At 32.8% G+C, this 18,647-nt stretch overlaps 2 protein-coding genes across 2 annotated transcripts; one reads left to right on the top strand and one right to left on the bottom strand.

The window, feature by feature from the left end:
- Positions 1 to 3,579: 3,579 nt before the first annotated feature.
- On the bottom strand, positions 3,580 to 4,327 carry LOC111776333 (transcriptional regulator SUPERMAN-like). Its single transcript, XM_023655762.1, has one exon. The coding sequence runs from the start codon at positions 4,306 to 4,308 to the stop codon at positions 3,601 to 3,603; it is 708 nt and encodes a 235-aa protein (XP_023511530.1). The 5' UTR covers positions 4,309 to 4,327; the 3' UTR covers positions 3,580 to 3,600.
- An 11,849-nt stretch (positions 4,328 to 16,176) lies between these two features.
- Positions 16,177 to 16,944, top strand: LOC111776373 (AT-hook motif nuclear-localized protein 23-like). Its single transcript, XM_023655806.1, has one exon. The coding sequence runs from the start codon at positions 16,177 to 16,179 to the stop codon at positions 16,942 to 16,944; it is 768 nt and encodes a 255-aa protein (XP_023511574.1).
- Positions 16,945 to 18,647: the final 1,703 nt, after the last annotated feature.

The following is an 18,647-nucleotide window of genomic DNA, read 5'->3' as shown; positions in this document are numbered from 1 at the left end:
CTATAGTGGAGCGATCTATATTAATGAATGAAAATTGATTAATTAAAAAGTTTAATTAATTAATTTTATATTCTAGAGCTTATAATGTATAGGTTCATAAGATCTCCTTGCTAGCTCTTAACATTAAAACATTACATTAATTAAACAATATATATTGAGAGGTATATACGAGATAGAAATGTTGGTTTTCAAACCCAACCCTTATTGAATCTCGTGGGTCACTCTGCAGCATTAGACACATGGTAGCATCATTTGCTCTAATCATTCTCTCATTTCGATCGAATAAACTATCAAACACATTATAACATCATCTGCTCTAATCATTCCATCGTTTCATTCGAATAAAATTATCAGACACATCGTAGCATCATCTGCTCCAATCATTCCCTCGTTTCGATCAAATAAAACTATGAAACACATTGTAGTATCATCTGCTCCGATCATTCCCTCGTTTCAGTCAAATAAAACTATCACACACATTGTAGCATCATCTACTCCAATCATTCCCTCATTTCGGTGAAATAAAACTATCATACACATTGTACCATCATATGCTCCAATCATTCCCTCGTTTCATTCGAATAAAACTATCAGACACATTGTACCATCATATGCTCCAATCATTCCCTCATTTAGATCAAATAAAACTATTAGACACATTATAGCATCATCTGCTCCAATCATTGCCTCATTTTGGTTGAATTAAGATACATTGAACCATCATCGACTCGAATCATACCCTCGTTTCGATCAAATAAAACTATCAGACACATTATACCATTCTCGATAGAGTAATAATTCGCATAGAGAAAGAAGAAGAGTGAGAAGGGGATGAGTGGGTGAGAAAGTGTTAAAAAGGAAAGCGTGTGGGAAGTGGGTTTTGAGGTATAGTCGTGGTCAGTGCATGGGGAGCTCCAATTCCAAACTTACCCAAAATCACTAAAAGCGACACTTCCCACGACACACTCTGCATAAAGCTCTTCTCTTTTCTTTCTTCTTTTCACCCACAAATCTCTTTCTTACTCCACCACTCGTGTGCCATTTAATATTATTGTCTTTATTTTCCCGTCTTATATGTAACAGATCACGTCTACCACTGTTACATATTGTCTGCTTTGGCTTTCTACGTATCGTCTTCAGTCTCACGATTATAAAACGCATATGTTAGGGAGAGAATTCAACGTTGTTATAAGCAATGTTTTATTCTTCTCTCTAACGGACGTGAGATCTCACATGTTAGAATTGTAAGAAAAGATTGAAATGAGTAGAACAAAATGGTTATCTCTTCAAATAAAAAATCAAAAGGAAGAAAAGTTGAAATTGAGACCAAAATGAACATGAATCCCGTCTCTCCCACTTGTTTATTGTAGACTGAAGAGAAGAAAAAAGAGGCATTCGTCATCGTAGGAAGGCGTAGTACCTTCTCGGCCTATGAATTACGTGACATTTTTTCACAAATTTTCCAAATTGAGACCCTTATTTTTCATACTTGTCTTCAAGTGATCGGGAAATCGAAAATCAAAAAGTTATTGATTTCTTTCCAACACTCTGGATTCGTGATCGTATTGTGCAGAACACTCACAAAAGCCGTAATCTTCCAGGGGTGAAAAAAAAAAAAGAGAGAGAGATGAAGTTCTCTCGTATGTGGTTTGAGGCTCCCGAGACAAGGAACACGTGATGTTTAAAAAATACGAGGACCAAAATAAACCTAAGAAGAAACTACAAAAGTGCATTTAAACCTTTTTTTTTTTATTTTTTGCTTGCAATAATCGACTGTAACTTTCTTCATTTTTTGGGACAAAGAGATGCCTTTGTTCTGTCGTTGAGTACTTTGTCATTGTCTTGGTTTTGTCTGATGAGGGTATGAGAGATTATTGCATTCAAAATGATATTTCTAAACCTTTTGTGATACCCGAGTGAATGAGAGGTACATGAATGAACCGAGATCACATCTGAATGAGAGCGATTCTAAAGATAGGATCACTAAGAAATGCTATAAAAAAAAAATTGAAAGTCACTACCTATACCAATAAGTTACATAGTTAAGCGTACTTTGTTTGGAATAATTCTATGTTGGATGACTTCTAGAAATTTTTTTAAGATGAATATAAGTGAGAACAAAACATGTTGGAAGGACTAGAAATAAGTAACGTGACCATGTCGCTAGAGATACAGGAGAATGTCGGAGCCATCAGGTGCCGAATTCTCATACTTCTTATAGTGCTAAAATGTCCCACATTGCAAACGTCTCTCCCAATAGCTTTTCTCAAGGTTCGAGATAGAAATAATAAATAAAGTGTAGGGAAAAAAGAACTTTATGTACCAAATCTATATGCTTAGACTTGGGAAAGAGAGGAAGAAGGGGAGAATGGCTATGATATGGGGTTCTCTACATTGATTTGTTTCTAAGTTATATTAAAAGTTTAAATCTAATCATTTCCAAAGTTTATTATAGGGATCCGAACTTTAAAAATATCTAAAAAGCCTTTGAACTTACAAAATTGGCCCCGTAAATCATTGACGTATTGAACGTCTAATGAAACGTTACATTTCCAATTTTATGTCAGCATATCTGTTATTTTTTTAAAAAATATCGCATGTCAAGAACAGGTTAGATCCAAAATTAAAAATTAAGGATATATGTATGATAAAATTGAATTCGGTTAAAGTTTAGGGATTTATTAGACAATTTTAAAGGTTAAAAAACCGAATAGACATAAATTTGAACACAAACTTGTAATTTTAACTTTTTTTCTTTCTAGGAGTTAATTTCCCGACCAATCATAGGAAAATTTTCAGACCCGACAAAAACCCAGTTGATCTAACTATTCATACTATTCATGACTAGGAAGTGAGCAAAGAGACATTAACTCTAAACTTTTAATTTTATGTCGAGTAGATCAGTGAACTTTTAAAAAATCGGATGTCAAAAACCTATTAGACTCAAAAATGAAAGTTCGAGGATTCATAGGACAAATTTGAAAAAGTTGAAGACCTATTAAACACTCGTTAAAGTTCATAGTTCTATTAGACACTTATAAAGGTTCAAAGATCGAATAGACACAAATCATAAGAACATTTTCAGATCCAACGAAAACCCAGTTGATCTAACTATTCATCCTGATCAGAAACGAGCAAACAGACATTATACTCAATGTTTGAATGTTGATTTTGTAGCTAAGTCGAAAGCACTTTCAAACAGAGATCCTAAATACAAACATATATGCTTCATACGAGCTGTTCGAGTGGTTCGTGTTGTTCGAGTAATTTTTTTCTTACTCGAAGTAAATCGTGAAAGTAATAATCCCCACGGAATTGTAGGCTCAGATGCTTACTTTTATCTTGAAATCTGTAACCTAGAAAAAGACATTCCACTGCTCACTTTCTTGTTCAGTCCCACAGCTCAAAACCCTAATTTTTTTTTCTTCACAATAAGATTCTTCGNTTTATTATTTATTTTATGATTATTTTTACTAATTTTATTCTTAATTCAATCCATCTTCCATTTTATTTCAATCCCAAAACAGAACAAAAAGATATGAAATTGAAAAATAAATAAATAAAGAGCTTCAAGAAATGTACATATATCTTACAAATTGATCAATCTGATGATCTCTTAGAGATCTTCTGTCCATTTTCGATGAGAGTACGAGTCGAATCTGGACCGTGTCCAAGCCTGAGCTCTAGATCAAGTTCTTGGTTCCCATTTTCCATGGACGTCGAGAACTGTTGTTCAGATCGAGAGAAATTACTCTCTCCGAGCCCTCCGAGATGGTGGTCGTTCACCGGAAGACCCCGAGACATCGCCATGGAGGGAAGAAAGGTATTGAAGGAATGATTGGACATGGAGAAAAGAGAAGGGATATTGATCCCACCATTAATACCATTAGGGTTTGGGAATTGGTAGAGAAGGCACAAGCCTCCACCATTAAAATCAGGAGGTGGGATGATGAAAGAATTGGAAATCGAGGAAGACGACGAAGAGGGTTTCGTTGGATTCGACGGAGGAGCTTGGTGGAGGCGAGCACGGTCGCGACGGTGAACATTCATATGACCTCCTAGGGCTTGAGCTGATTTGAACTCTCTTCTACAATAAGTGCAAGTATATGACCTAGGAGGCCAAGTAGTTCCCATAACATTACGAGTGTCCTCGGCGAAAGCTCTGACTTCCCACGAGTCATCGTCATCGGCATCGGTAACGACGTCAGGAGTATGCATAGGGTTTAAACCTTTCAGATTCCACCCGTCTCGAACCGTTTCAGGCAAAGAAGAAGAGTGTTGAAATCCAAGCTCAAGCTTAGTAGCCATGGAAAAAGATGAATTGATATTTGAATAGATAAAGAGGTATGATTGAGTTGAAGTATAAAGGGGAATGGGTCTTCTCAAGTAAGAGGAAGGAGACAAAATGAAACCCTAAAATAGGTGATATCACCATATTTTGACACTTAGCTCTCTTTTATAATAAAAACCAATTAAAAGAACATTGTAAATTTCATCTTGAAGCGAAAAAAACAAGAAAAAAACCAAACACCAAGAACAACCTTAATGTCTTGTCTTAACATAATAAGACTAAGATCTTGTTAAGCTAATTAACTTAGTTAGGCAGTTGGATTTGAAGTATGGGTTTTAATTAGGTTAATCCATTATTAATTTTTTATTAATACGTCGAGGATCCGTGGAGTTTAATGTAGACAAATACGATGAGACCAAGTTCATTATTGTTTGTACTTTAGGAACCACGACCCACGACCCTCACACAATGGTATAATATTATTTACTTTGAGTATAAGCTCTCGTGGCTGTACTTTTGGTTTCCTCGTACCAATGAAGATAGTATTCCTTACTTATAAACTCGTGATCTTTCTTAGTAGATCTAAAAAATGAATAAATTATAGATTTTGGTCTTTAGATTTAATTATAATCTTTAATTTTGATTTATTTTTGTTTAGTTCAATGAGTTTGAGTTAACGATGGAAAATGATCGTGATTTGTTTTTGTGTTTTCTGATATCTGTGTACGTTGATTTGGGTATCGACATGGATTGATAGAAAGTGATAATGACTCGTTTTCTTATTTTTTGATATCTAGATAAAGAGTTGATAATATCGACATGAAGGGACCGAGCCTTTTTATTATTTATTTTTTTTATGTGGTTGGAGTACATTGAGAATGACAACTTAAAATTTCTAGTGCAAAATGAAATGGACAAAGTCCATCTCACTCCAAATGTTAGGTGAAAAAATTCTTTCATGCTTTTTTATTTTTATTATTATTATTAATTTGTAATAATTATTTTATTTTTTTAAAATATTTATTATAGTCGAAAGGTTGTAACTCTCGTGTTCATTAATTCATTAATATCATAATGACCACCAACTAAACCGAAAACATATATGGTATAATCTTATCATCCCCATAAAATTCTCGTGGCACAATGAAAAGAGCTTATTTTGTACTTAAACGTATATTTCTTCAATCATGATGGTGAACGTTGAAACGGGTCGATGCTAATCAGAGAGAGCGGGCATGATCTGAGGGAGACTGAGAGAGAGAGAGAGAGAGATGATATGATCGAGGGAGCTGATGCACGATGACTATTAACTTGGTCGACAAGTTCGACTTATCTCGATCTTATCTACGTCAAATAAAGACTCAAATCTCAAAACTTAACGAACACACCATACAACAATCGAGAGTAAATATATATATATATATATATATATATATATATATATATATATATACATACTAATATGCTATGTCCCAAATAATGTAGATATTATATTACTATATTAGACTGCACAATTTATTTCTTTATTGCATTGCATTCAGAACTGGTTACGAAATGGGCTCCGGCCCAAATACAATGACTTTGCACGTTATGGGCCAAATCAAAGCCCACTAACCGGCCCAATTAAAAACGTGTAATTTGTCTAAAAAATACTCTACATTTTCAATAATTACGACACTACCCTTAGACTTTTAAAAAAAATAAAAAAAAAATACTCTTACCCTTAATTTTGGACCGAAACAATTAATATTTTATTTAAAAAATAAATAAACAAGTTTCATTAATACCCTTCATTTTTTTTTAATATATATCATCGGTACTAATTATAAAAAAATATATATATATAGAAAACGGAAAAATTTCTCTACTGAGAGTCCAATCTCCATAACTTCCCTGTTTCCATTCGGTACTACAAGTTGTTTTAGATTTTCGTTCAATATTTCAATACCAAATTTGAAACAAGAATGTGTCGGGATCCAAACCTGATAGATCTTAATATATGATTGTATGCTATGGAAGAACATTTTTTAATTCATAGACCAAAACTATAAATTAATATGAATAATCGACTTTGTATATCCCTAGATTATCTAGACCTTGACCTAAATAATAAATTATGAGCATGATATGACTATCCTATCATTATTTAAATTATGAGTAGATTAGATTATATGAATATGGTTCATAAAAGCATATATTAAAAAGAATAATGATGATGTTATAAGTTGAATTGCTTTTATTTCATCACTTAGTTGGCTTTAAACAACATTGGTTTATATTTATTATATTTTTTTGTCCATTTATGAATTCTCATATTCAAAGTTGATAAGAACAAAAATTTATCAACAAAAATTAATATCATATAGTTTCTAATATTATATGCTTACATTGAATTGATAATTTTAAATAAAAGAGGCAACTTTCATGTGTATTAACGTGGAAATCCAAGAATAAGGGGACAAAATTCTTCAATTTTTTAATAAAACAATTTTTTACCAACGTAAAATCAACCCCGTAAATGGGACGATCATGAAATGAACCCGGATCCCCCTAAAAACCGTACGTGCGAGTCTCCTCGCATGTGGCTCACGTCATTTGAGGTGGTTCAGCCCAGCATTCATTCGCAGATCAATCCTGTAGTGAAATTGAGACTGCTTGACCTCGGAAGCTAATTCGCGTGTAGGCAGCACTGTCTGTCGTACTGTTGACTCGAGATCTATTCATTGAATTTAGAATACGTTGGAGTGTTTGTGAGTTGGGTTAGGTTAAATTGAGACATTTTTTAAACTCAATTCAATTGTTGAGACAATGGATTTTTTCAACCTAAACAATTCTTATTAAATAATAAATTCAACCTAACCCAATCATAAATTTTTTTGGCTCGACTTTCTCTGGAACCCTTGAATAAAGTACACCCTTTGTTCGACACTTTAGTCACTTTTGACTACACCTTCGAGACTCACAATCTTTGTTCGATATTTGAGAATTCTATTGTCATGGCTAAGTTTAGAGCATGGCTCTTGAACAAAGTACACCCTTGTTCGATATTTGAGGATTCTATTGTCATGGCTAAGTTTAGAGCATGGCTCTCGAACAAAGTACACCCTTTGTTCGATATTTGTGAATTTTATTGTTATCGCTAAGTTTAGGGTATGGCTCTCGAACAAAGTACACCCTTGTTCGATATTTGAGGATTCTATTGTCATGGCTAAGTTTAGGGCATGACTCTCGAACAAAGTACACCTTTGTTCGATATTTGAGAACTCTATTGTCATGACTAAGTTTAGAGCATGACTCTGATACCATGTTACGACACTTAAGTCACTTTTGACTACATCTTCGAGGCTCACATTTCTTTGTTCAATATTTGAGAATTTCTATTGTCATGGCTAAGTTTAGGAATCACGGATCTCTACAATGATATGATATTGTCCACTTTGAGCATAAGGTCATGGTTTTGCTTTGGGCTTTCCAAAATGCCTCGTACCATTGTAGATTAATAATAAAATTAATAATAAATTCGAGTTGATTCACACGATCTAATTTTACGAACACTCATGAACAAAATTCATAAAATCTTCATTTATTTGAATTCAATCCAATTCAAATAGTACGAGTTGGGTTGAGTTGATCAGATTTTTCAAGTTATCAGATCATTTGAACATGTTCGAAGATCTCAAAATGATTTTCCTAGAGAGTTTTTAAAACTCTTTTTCTAGCAATAATTGAATGAATTTGTTCTCGTATTTCGTTGATATATTTAATATATTTACAACGACCCTAGATTATAGAAACCCAACCTAAAGACCGAAGACGAAAGGGCAAAATAGACATTTACTAAAATATAAAGAGGAAAACAAAGATCCAATTTTTAAACATATAAACTAAAACAAATTTAGTACATATTGAGACACAATAATTACTAAAACAAATATAATTAAGCTTTGCTAAGTACATGATTAAACCAATGCTTAAACATTTGCTTACTTTCTCCATCATTATCATGATTAAACACAGAAACAAAACACCATCCATAAAGTTGTCTTTTAATATTGATTATTGCTAACCTTTATAATTAAATATTCAATAATATCTAAATATTTTATTCCAATAGGTAGTCGGGTAAAACATATGGAAGGATAAACGTGTAAATTCCTCCACACGGGAACTTAAATTTTCATCCTAAATAGCCTCTGTTCATCTTTGTTCAAGGCACGACATGTTTTACTCGACAATCAGGTAAAACATCTGGAAGGATAAACAAGTAAATTCCTTCACACGAGGATTTAAGTTTTCGTCCCAAACAGTCTCTATGCGTCTTCGTTCAAGGAAGGACATATTTTACTTCAATAGGCGGTCAGATGAAATATGTGTAAGGATAAAGGAGTAAATTCCTTCACACGAGAACTTAACTTTTCGTCCCAAATATACTCTTTCCATCTTCGTTCAAGGTATATTTTACTCCAATAAGAGATCGAGTGAAACATATGGAAGGATAAACGAGTAAATTTCTTCACACGAGAACTTAAATTTTCATCCCAAAGAGTCTCTATTCATCTTTATTCAAGGCAGGACACGTTCTACTCAAACAAGCAATCGGGTAAAACATATGGAAGAATAAACATGTAAATTCCTCCACACAGAAACTTAAATTTTCGTCACAAACAGTCTCGGTATGACATATTTTAGTATAATGGGTGATCAAGTTAAACATATGGAAAGATAAACAAGTAAATTTCTTCACACGAGGACATATTCATTCAACGCATGTGATCGGGTAAAAGATGTGGAAATTTTATTAATAATAGTAATTAAAAGTTGAACAAAGTTTGGGCAAGCATGTGCATTGGATGAATGGTGGTAGGTGCTTGGGAAAACTCGAAAAGATTTATGTAGATTTGAGTTAGTCAAAGGAAAGACTAAATCATTAAAGACTCCGAAAGTTATGTTTTTTAAATGGTAAAACGTAGGAAATTTCTTGGTTTGTCAATCATACATAATAATTTATTCAATTAAAGAAGTCTTTGGTTCAATGGAAACCAAATAAGAACTTCATACATAATGCTATGACGTATACGTACTACTCTATATACGGCCCGTATGTGTGAATATGGATCAATCAGGCAAGTCACACATCTCTCGAGCTTCGAACTGGTCGAGCTAGCATCTCTGGTGTTGTTGTCAGATACCCAAAAGAGATAGTAACGGTCATGACATTTAACATGACAATCCTTTTTCTTTTCATAACGTACGCGTTCGTACTCATCATAAGGAAAAATATTCCGAAACATGTGGCATACATTTATGCACCAGGTCCCAATTGTTGGGATTTATGTACTAAATTCTAGTAATTAATTATTTAATTTTTAATAATAATTATTATTTGATTTACAATTTAATATTATCTCTTATATTAAAATTTAAAATTATTAATATAATCTTGAACCGTATGTGGTTGACATACAAGACTATCGTATTCAAGTAATAATTAAAGGGCTCATAGTATAGGATAAGGTTAGATGTCTTATCCTATTAATATTATTGATACGGTTCACTTTGTAATAGTTACAAATAATTTGATCCTAATCGTTCATGTGGAAACATGAGTGGTGGAGTTCTTACAAAACTGAAGGAGAATTTAGTTTACATTTGAAAATACAAGTGCCGATTTATTTTCTTGTTTAGGAAGCTCGTGAGGTGTTGATGTAAGTAGTAATCTCTATCATTGTTGAAGCTTTCTCTCTGTTTGTCCTTTCGGAAAGGGTTTGAAAATGGCTCGGTAGCTAAAAAAGTTAAGTCAATCTCAATATAAATCAACCATTTTTGGGTCGTATCAACTGAGTCAAACCACTAATTTGTCCACACTCTATCAGGATAGAATAAAGAAAGACGGAAAAACCTCCAAAAGCGAAAAGTCATAATAAATGTTTAGGTTGAATTTTAGGGGGCGTCTGGGTACAAGGATTTATCTTCGTTCAACCTGAATTGTTAAATTAGAATTTGTATACACCTGATTGGATAGTGAAGTATATCGAGACCTAAAACTAAAAACTAAATCTGAGTTAGTTTAACTAAACCAAAATCCTTCTAGGGTTTGTGTTAGTTTTAGATATGGCAAGTTTTCAACTCGGAAATTCCGTTTAAATTTTTGTTTTTATAACCTTTTTAAAAAAATAATATATTTATTTAAATCAAAATAAATAAATATATATATTTATTCAGATACATGCACATACGGCTACTACTTACGTATTTAATCTTTAAAAAATAGATAAGATAGATAAAATTAAATAATGATATTACATGTCATGCCGTTTGAATATAATAATATAATATGAAATGTCGTCTTGTTTATACAAATTTTTAAATAATTTTTTATTTGTTGGACACTACATATTAAATTTTTATTGAATAAAAAAAATAAAAGATGAGATTTTTGGGAGTGAAGATCACGCGATTCGAAAAGAGCGTGGGAGTAGGAAATGAAAGGATTTTGGAGGACCACCCGAAATTTAAGGAGAAGAATTAGAAGTGAAGAGAGAGAAAAAAAAAAAGATACAGAGCGGTTCCCTACGTAACATGACAGACACATCGTGGCCGACAACCATAGGGTGTCACTCTGGGGCTGTGACCTGGACTTGCACGTGAATGTCACCCACNTTTTTTTTTTTTTTTTTTTTTTTTTTTTTTTTTTTTTTTTTTTTTTTTTTTTTTTTTTTTTTTTTTTTTGAGTTTGTCAAACCACTTGTATTTTTTAATATATATATATATATATATATATATTCGTTTTACTCGATAAAATTTATATGGTGTGTCTCTCACTTCAATTATTCGAGACTATATGAAAGACAAAAAATTGTTTCTATAACTAAAGTGGGTGAGAGGAACGGTGAAAAAATGACAATAATTGTGGAAACGTACTACTGAAGTCATTAAAATATTAAAAAAATAAATTTATTAGACAGAGAAAAAAGAATAAAAACGCTTTTACTCGAAAATACACTTAATTTGTTTATGAATGAGAAATGATGGGACGCTCGACTTATCCTACTTTAGTATTGTTCTTATTGCTCTTTTGAATGACCTGATCTCGTAGTTGTACTATGTTATATATTATTAGTGACAACGAAACCAATTATGATAGTGTCTCTTACTTATATACTCGTGATCTTCCTTTTAACTAGTTAATGTGGAAGTCTAATAATCCTCCTTTTACACCATTGAGCCTACCCTAGACGAGACCTCCAATAAAACTCTAGCACGGATCTTCACGAGGCTCGCATTTCTTCTTTGGACAACATTGCTAGTCCAATACAACTTTAGTCTAGCACGGATCTTCACGAGACCCGCAACTTCTTATTTGGAGCACATTGCTAGTACAATAAAACTCTACCCTAACACGAATCTTCACGAGGCTCACAACTTATTCTCTGGAGCACATTGCTAGTCCAGTACAACTTTACTCTAGCACGGATCTTCACGAGTCTCACAACTTCCTCTCTAGAGCATATTACTAGTCCAACAAAACCCTACCCTAGAACAGATCTTCACAATGCTCACAACTTCTTCGTTTAACAATTAAGAATTCTATTGATATAACTATATTAAGATAAGAACATGACTCTGATACGAACAACAAATCTCCACAATAGTACGATATTATCCACTTTGAACACAACCAATCATGACATTACTTTTGGTTTTTCCAAAAAATCTCGTACAACATATCCCATGCTCAACCAATTTTAAAATCAATGTAAATTAAATCACAAATATATATTAAAAAAGAAACATTGGGTTATAAATTAATATATAGTACGAGGATACATAGATTTATATATATTTTACCAATCTTAGGAAGTATTATAAAAATAATATAATTGAACTAAGTTATTGCTTGAATCTTGAGCTAGACATTATTAGATTTTGACAAGCTGCAAAACCCTAGCCATTGCTTATTTAATAATTACTTTTATTTTTTATTTTTTAATATAATGTTCGTTTCTATAAAGGAAAATCTTATCTGAATAAGAATTTGTGCCAAAGTGAGAAAAAAACATGTATTTAAATTAATAATTACCTAACTTTTTATTTATTTATTTATTTATTTATTTTCATTTAAAGTTGGACTAATATTCTCTCTTCTTTGTAAACCCTAATTTTTTAAATAATCAAAAGCCCTTTGGATCTTCCAATAGACACTTGAAAAATGAATTAGGGTTTTTCTCGAATGAAAAAGGTGTAATTTGGAATGACTCGAGATTAAACGTAGTTAAAGAGATTGCTGATGCATTTATCCGTTGCTCGTTAAGTTGGACTCGAGATTATTTTTCCGTCCTTAACGACATTTACTAGAGGTGTTAAAAAAAATTGTTGAACTAAAAAAATCCAACCAACCCAACCTAATTTAAACACGTACGATCTGGGTTAACACTGAGTTAGTTTAAGAGTTAAATCAAATTGGGTTAAATCAAAGGAAACCGAACTTATTGTTAATTTAAAAATATAAATTTTTGTACATATGTTTATTTTATTTTTATTTAATTTTATAATAATTCAAATATAATTTGTTTAAATGTATATTGAAATTGAGTTGCCAATTTTAATTAACGAGTTGAAAATAAATAAATAGATATTTTACGGATTAACATTTTACTAGGGGTGTATATTCAACCCGACAACTAGGATCAACCAGGTTGGTTGGGTTGGATTAGCATTTTGGATAGGGTTTGGTTCATTTTTCTGAACCCGAACTGAATCGGTTCTGTTTTGGGTTCATGGGACAAAACCTTTGGGTTGACTTGAGCCAAATAAAAATATATAAAATATATTAAGAATCTTTCTGTAAAATAATTTTACTTATATTAAAAAAATAAATATTTAAATAAATGACCCGAACAACTTAAACTAAACCAACCCAAAAAATTTATAGTTAGATTTAGTTGGGTCCACGATTTGACACGAAAATTAGGTCATGTCTAAAAAAAATGTCTCAATCTGGTCCAACCCAATCCAACCCACGAACCAAACACGGATTATTAACCTATATATATATATATAGAGGTTAGGGTGGTTGGATATATCAATCTCCCTATTATTGGCTTATTCCATACAAAAATAATAATTATAATCCATTAAACATAATTTATACACATATTTAGAACCCCATTAATTATTTATTTTAAACTTTTGTCTCATTCATAAACAAATGGATTAGATTGAGAATAAAATTAAAAAAAATTTAAAATATATATATATTAAATTACAATTAATTAACGTTATGTGATTGATGATATATATTTAGGTCAGTAGATCAAAACATTTGTGTCTTTAACTAGTTGAGCTATGTTTAGGTCAAAGATCAAATTTATTTATCGACAGTAAAGACCAAGACGTTACGTCGACCAAATTGCTGTAGATTTCGAAGTAAAATAAAATGGCCCCATGTTAAAATTTACGAGCATGGAGATTGAAAACCCTAATACATTCGAGTTTATTTCAATAGCTGCCACACGTGAGATTTGACCGTCTTCCTCCTATATTGTTGCCCGCTAGAAGAAGAAAAGTTCAGTGGACTTTCCTTTCGAAATCGAATCATATCGTGTTAGATGAACACGACTCTCCACAATGGTATGATATTATCCACTTTGAGCATAAGCTCTCATGGCTCTACTTTAGGCTTCTCCAAAATGTCTCGGAGACAATATTTCTTGATTATAAACCAATGATCATTCTCTAAATTAGTCGATGTGTGACTTTCATCATCCAACATGTCGAACTCTGGATGAGCTGCAAAGTTTCACCTACGCTACGATTTCATAAGATTGGACGTTATTTTTGGTCGAGGTTAAATTATTATTTATATAAAAGCTCGACTAAGTATAAAATTTGTGAGTCCCATCGTAACCTAACCGAGTCGATCAATATAAAAATGGCCGTCCAAGGGTCGGATAAAGGGGACAAAAGTGGGACCCAGCCGCCGCAGGTGGAAGCCCACTTGCCCAACTCCAGCCCTCCATTTAATTTTAAAAACAGCAAAAGAAAAATAAATAAATAAATAAATAAAAAGTTTACCCTAAGCTTAGTACTAAACCCTAACTCATGGTCAAATTTGCTCTAAACCCTGGTTAACTAATTTGTTTACGCTATTAAATTCCGTCTAAATTAATAAAAATATCTTATTTTATCAGAAGAATACAATATTTTAAAAGTTTCAATAATATTCTTATCCGTTCAAAAGAAAATTTAAATTATTAGTATTTTGTTTCAAAAATACCTTTTAACTTTAAATTATTTTTATTCACGATACAATTATGTATACAATATATTTATTTTATTTTATTTATCTAATTTAATAATTATTTTTTATTAATTATTCTCCAAATATTTTTAACTATTTAAAAATATGAATTATAAATCTTAATTAAATATTTAAAAATAAATAATTTAAGTAAAATAAAAATTTGAATAAACCCTTTCTTTTTATTTTTTTTAATTATTTTTTTTAATAGAAAAGCAAAAATATTATCCTTCTAACTTTATTTATATATATATATATATATATATATTATATAGAGTGACATTAGATATTAAGCTTTTAAATAATTGTTTTTTAACCTAAGACAACTTCAAAGGAGAAATTGCCCGACCTATTTAAAGGTAATCTAGGTAGATAATTAGTTGATTCTTTTAATTATAGTTTTAATTAAAAATTTAATTTAATCTCCCACCTTTTATCACCAACTTTTGTGTAGTTCAATGTACACTAGCAATGACAACTTGCCTTGTACAAGCATGACTGTAATATTCGCACGCGCTACAGGTAACATGTTTTGGACAAGCATGACCGTGACATCTGGCCTAACATTTAGGAGTTTTCTTAGAAAGCATGTGAGTGAAAAGATGGAATAAACGTGCAACCACTGACAACTTGCTCCATGCAAGCATGACTGTGACATTCTACACGCAGCTACAAGAAACATGCCTTGGACAAGTATGGCCGTGACATTTAGGAGTTTTCTTAGGAAGCATGTGGGTGAAAAGATGGAACAAGCGTACAGTCACAGACATCTTACCCTATACAAGCATGACCGTGACATTCACACGCGCTACAGGCAACATGTTTCATGGCCATGACATACGGCTCAACATCTAAGAGTTTCGTAGAAAACATGTGAGTGAAAAGATTATTGATTTGTATTGATTTGTGAGGACAATCTTCAAAAGAAGTTCAAAACAATTGAGTAACGTAGTTATGTGGCAAAGAAGCAGGTAAACGTCAAAGCAGGACATGAAACGATCACAACTGTGAGATCCCACATCGATTGAGAAGTAGAACGAAACATTCTTTACAAGGGTGTGAAAACCTCTCCCTACTAGACCCGTTTTAAAAATCTCAAGGAAAAGCCCAAACAGAACAATATCGGGTAACAGTGGTCTGAACGGAAAGTCGAAAGAGGACAATATCTACTCGCAGTGGACTTGAACCGTTACAACAACGATATAACCTTACGGAACAGATGAAAGATTCAAATTTCTACCCTCCCGGAATCTAAACTTGTGCCACAAACAAAAGGGAAAAGAAAAAAAAGGAAGAATAACAACAATTTGTCAACTAATTATTATTTTATAATCCATATACTTTAAGCTTAGAGAGAGAGAGGGGGATGGAGAGAGAAAGCTTGGGTTGTCTCTAATGGCTTCTTCTTCTTCTTCTTCTTCTTCTTCTTCTTTTCATGTATTTATAATTCAAAACTCCAACAGTACCATCTCAAATTGCTCTTTAAATTCATAAAAATTTCACCTTTTTTTTAATATTATTCATAGTTTTCTATTTAATTCCTTTTCTTTTTCATCCTTATAATAAGCTTTGAGTCCCTCCATCCATGGCTGGCCTGGATTTAAGCAATCACTATATTCACCAACTTCAAAGGCCTGATTTCAACCACCACCACCACCACCAGCCGCCGCCGCCTCCTCCACCCGATTCTCAATCGTGTCATGACACCGAATCTCATCATCTCGCCACCGATACGGTGGCGTCTCGTCGACCACGCGGTCGTCCACCCGGTTCCAAAAACAGACCAAAGCCACCGGTCATCATAACTCGAGAAAGCGCAAATACCCTAAGAGCTCATATTCTCGAGATCGGCGGTGGCTGCGACGTCTTCGATAGTATCGCTTCTTACGCTCGCCGCCGTCAGCGTGGGATCTGTATCTTGAGTGGCAGCGGAACGGTAACGAATGTCAACTTACGACAACCGACCGCGGCCGGATCTGTGTTAACCCTACAAGGTAGGTTTGAGATATTATCGCTCACTGGATCTTTCTTACCGCCACCGGCTCCTCCCGGCGCCACCAGTTTGACCATATACTTGGCTGGTGGGCAAGGGCAAGTGGTCGGTGGTAACGTCGTTGGAGAATTGATGGCGGCCGGACCAGTGACGGTCATCACCGCTTCGTTTACGAATGTAGCATACGAGAGATTGCCACTGGAAGACGAAGAACAAGAACAAGAACAAGAACAAGATCAGATTCAGATGCAACCACCGACATCGCACGGAAACAATAACCCATTTCCAGATCCATCTTCAGGGCTTCAGTTCTTCAATTTGCCTGTAAATATGCAGAATCAAATTCAGCTACCATTCTGAAATATTAATGTTCTTGTTCATGGGAAACTCCGAATTAAAGGTAAGAACTTTCAAATGGTTTCATAGAATTCAATTAATAATGTCTCTTTTGTGGATTGTTGTAGTTGTTTAATTATCAAAATCTTCATCTTTTTTACTTCTTAATTTGTGTATGGTGATGAACAAATTCTCCAATGAATCCTTTAAACAATTTGGTTTAAGGGCTTAGATTTGTAATAACATTACAACTTTTTCCAATTTCTCTCTTTTCTTTAGATATAATTTGATGTTGGTATGTCCGTTGTTGATCGAAGAACACCGAAACAAATAATTGAAACCGAAAGAACAATTTGAGAGGAGAATTTCTTAGAACAGAAGAACGTCAAGTAGTATGTTTTTCAAATTCTCTTTGTTGCTGTTAATAGAACATACATGTAACGAGTATTTATATGTCCCTTGATCGAAGAACACCGAAACGAATAATTGAATTAGAAAGAACAATTTGAGAGAATTTTTTGGAACCGAAGAACGTTAAAGTACTCTGTTTTTCAATTCTCTTTGTTGTTGTTAATAGTGTATACATCTAATGAATATTTACAGTGAAGGAAGCGCTAAGTTAAAATCAGTGACAATTCTCTTAAATAAATTACTAAATTTGCTCGAGAGCAACTACTAACAATTCTATTGATGTTTTTCGGTTTTTTCAGAAGTTTGTAACATAAACTAAGGGTTTTTTCGTTTTATATTATGATTTTGACGAATTTGATTAAGTTTTGTCACCCTTTAATTTCATTGGCATGTGCCTTGTTTTGATCAAGGGTGTTTGCACGTTCTATAAAATTTTGTTCGTAAATCGTTTGATTAAGTTTTGAGATCAATTTTTGGGGTGTTGGTGGGTTAGGTTGAGTTCGTTTGAGACATTTTTAGATCCAACGCGATTGTTCGGGTTGTCAATTTTTTCAATTCAAACAATTCTTATTAGATAATGAACTCAATACAACTTAGTTTTTCTCGGTTGTGTTAGTTCAGGTTGTTTACGTCAATTGAGATTTTTGTTAGTTCAAGTTATATACCTTGACATATATATATATATATAAATCTGTTAAAAAATTATTTATATTAAGTAAGGCGAGGAACTGGGTAGGGATGGGACAGAAAATATAATCCTATCTTCGGCCCCATTTATCTAATGGGTAAGAAACATTTCTCGTCTCATCGAGGAATCCCTGCCCTGCTCAGGGTGGGTTTTCCAACGGCGCTCTAGCCCCACGGATTAAATGAACATCTCTATATATAATTGTATCATAAGCAAAAATAAAAATAAATAAATAAATAAATAAAAATTAACAATAAATTCGAGCAGTTCAATTCAACTGAATATAGTTTTAGGAGAACCCATAAACCAACTCAATCTATAATTTTTATTTATTTATTTGAACCAAACCCAAATAAGTTCCTAATTCAACCCAAGTCGTACGAGTTGGATTGTGTAATGACCCTAAATTTCTACTTACTAAAATGCGGAATCTAACTCTTAAAAGAAGACATTATCTATAATATAATGCTGAAAGCATTTAAAAACATCTTCTACCTCTCGAAAACACATTTATGGTCTTAGGTGTTTAAATACGAAATATTGATATTTAGAGAAACTAAAAACAAATACAAAATAACTTAAATCGATAAAATGCAAAACAACATGTTCTAACCTAGGACTAGGAATT

Source organism: Cucurbita pepo, chromosome LG15 (assembly GCF_002806865.2).
Source record: "Cucurbita pepo subsp. pepo cultivar mu-cu-16 chromosome LG15, ASM280686v2, whole genome shotgun sequence".
In the NCBI taxonomy this organism is placed as follows: Eukaryota; Viridiplantae; Streptophyta; class Magnoliopsida; order Cucurbitales; family Cucurbitaceae; genus Cucurbita; species Cucurbita pepo.
Note: the sequence above shows the minus strand (reverse complement) of the source record. Positions and strands in the feature narration are given on the sequence as shown.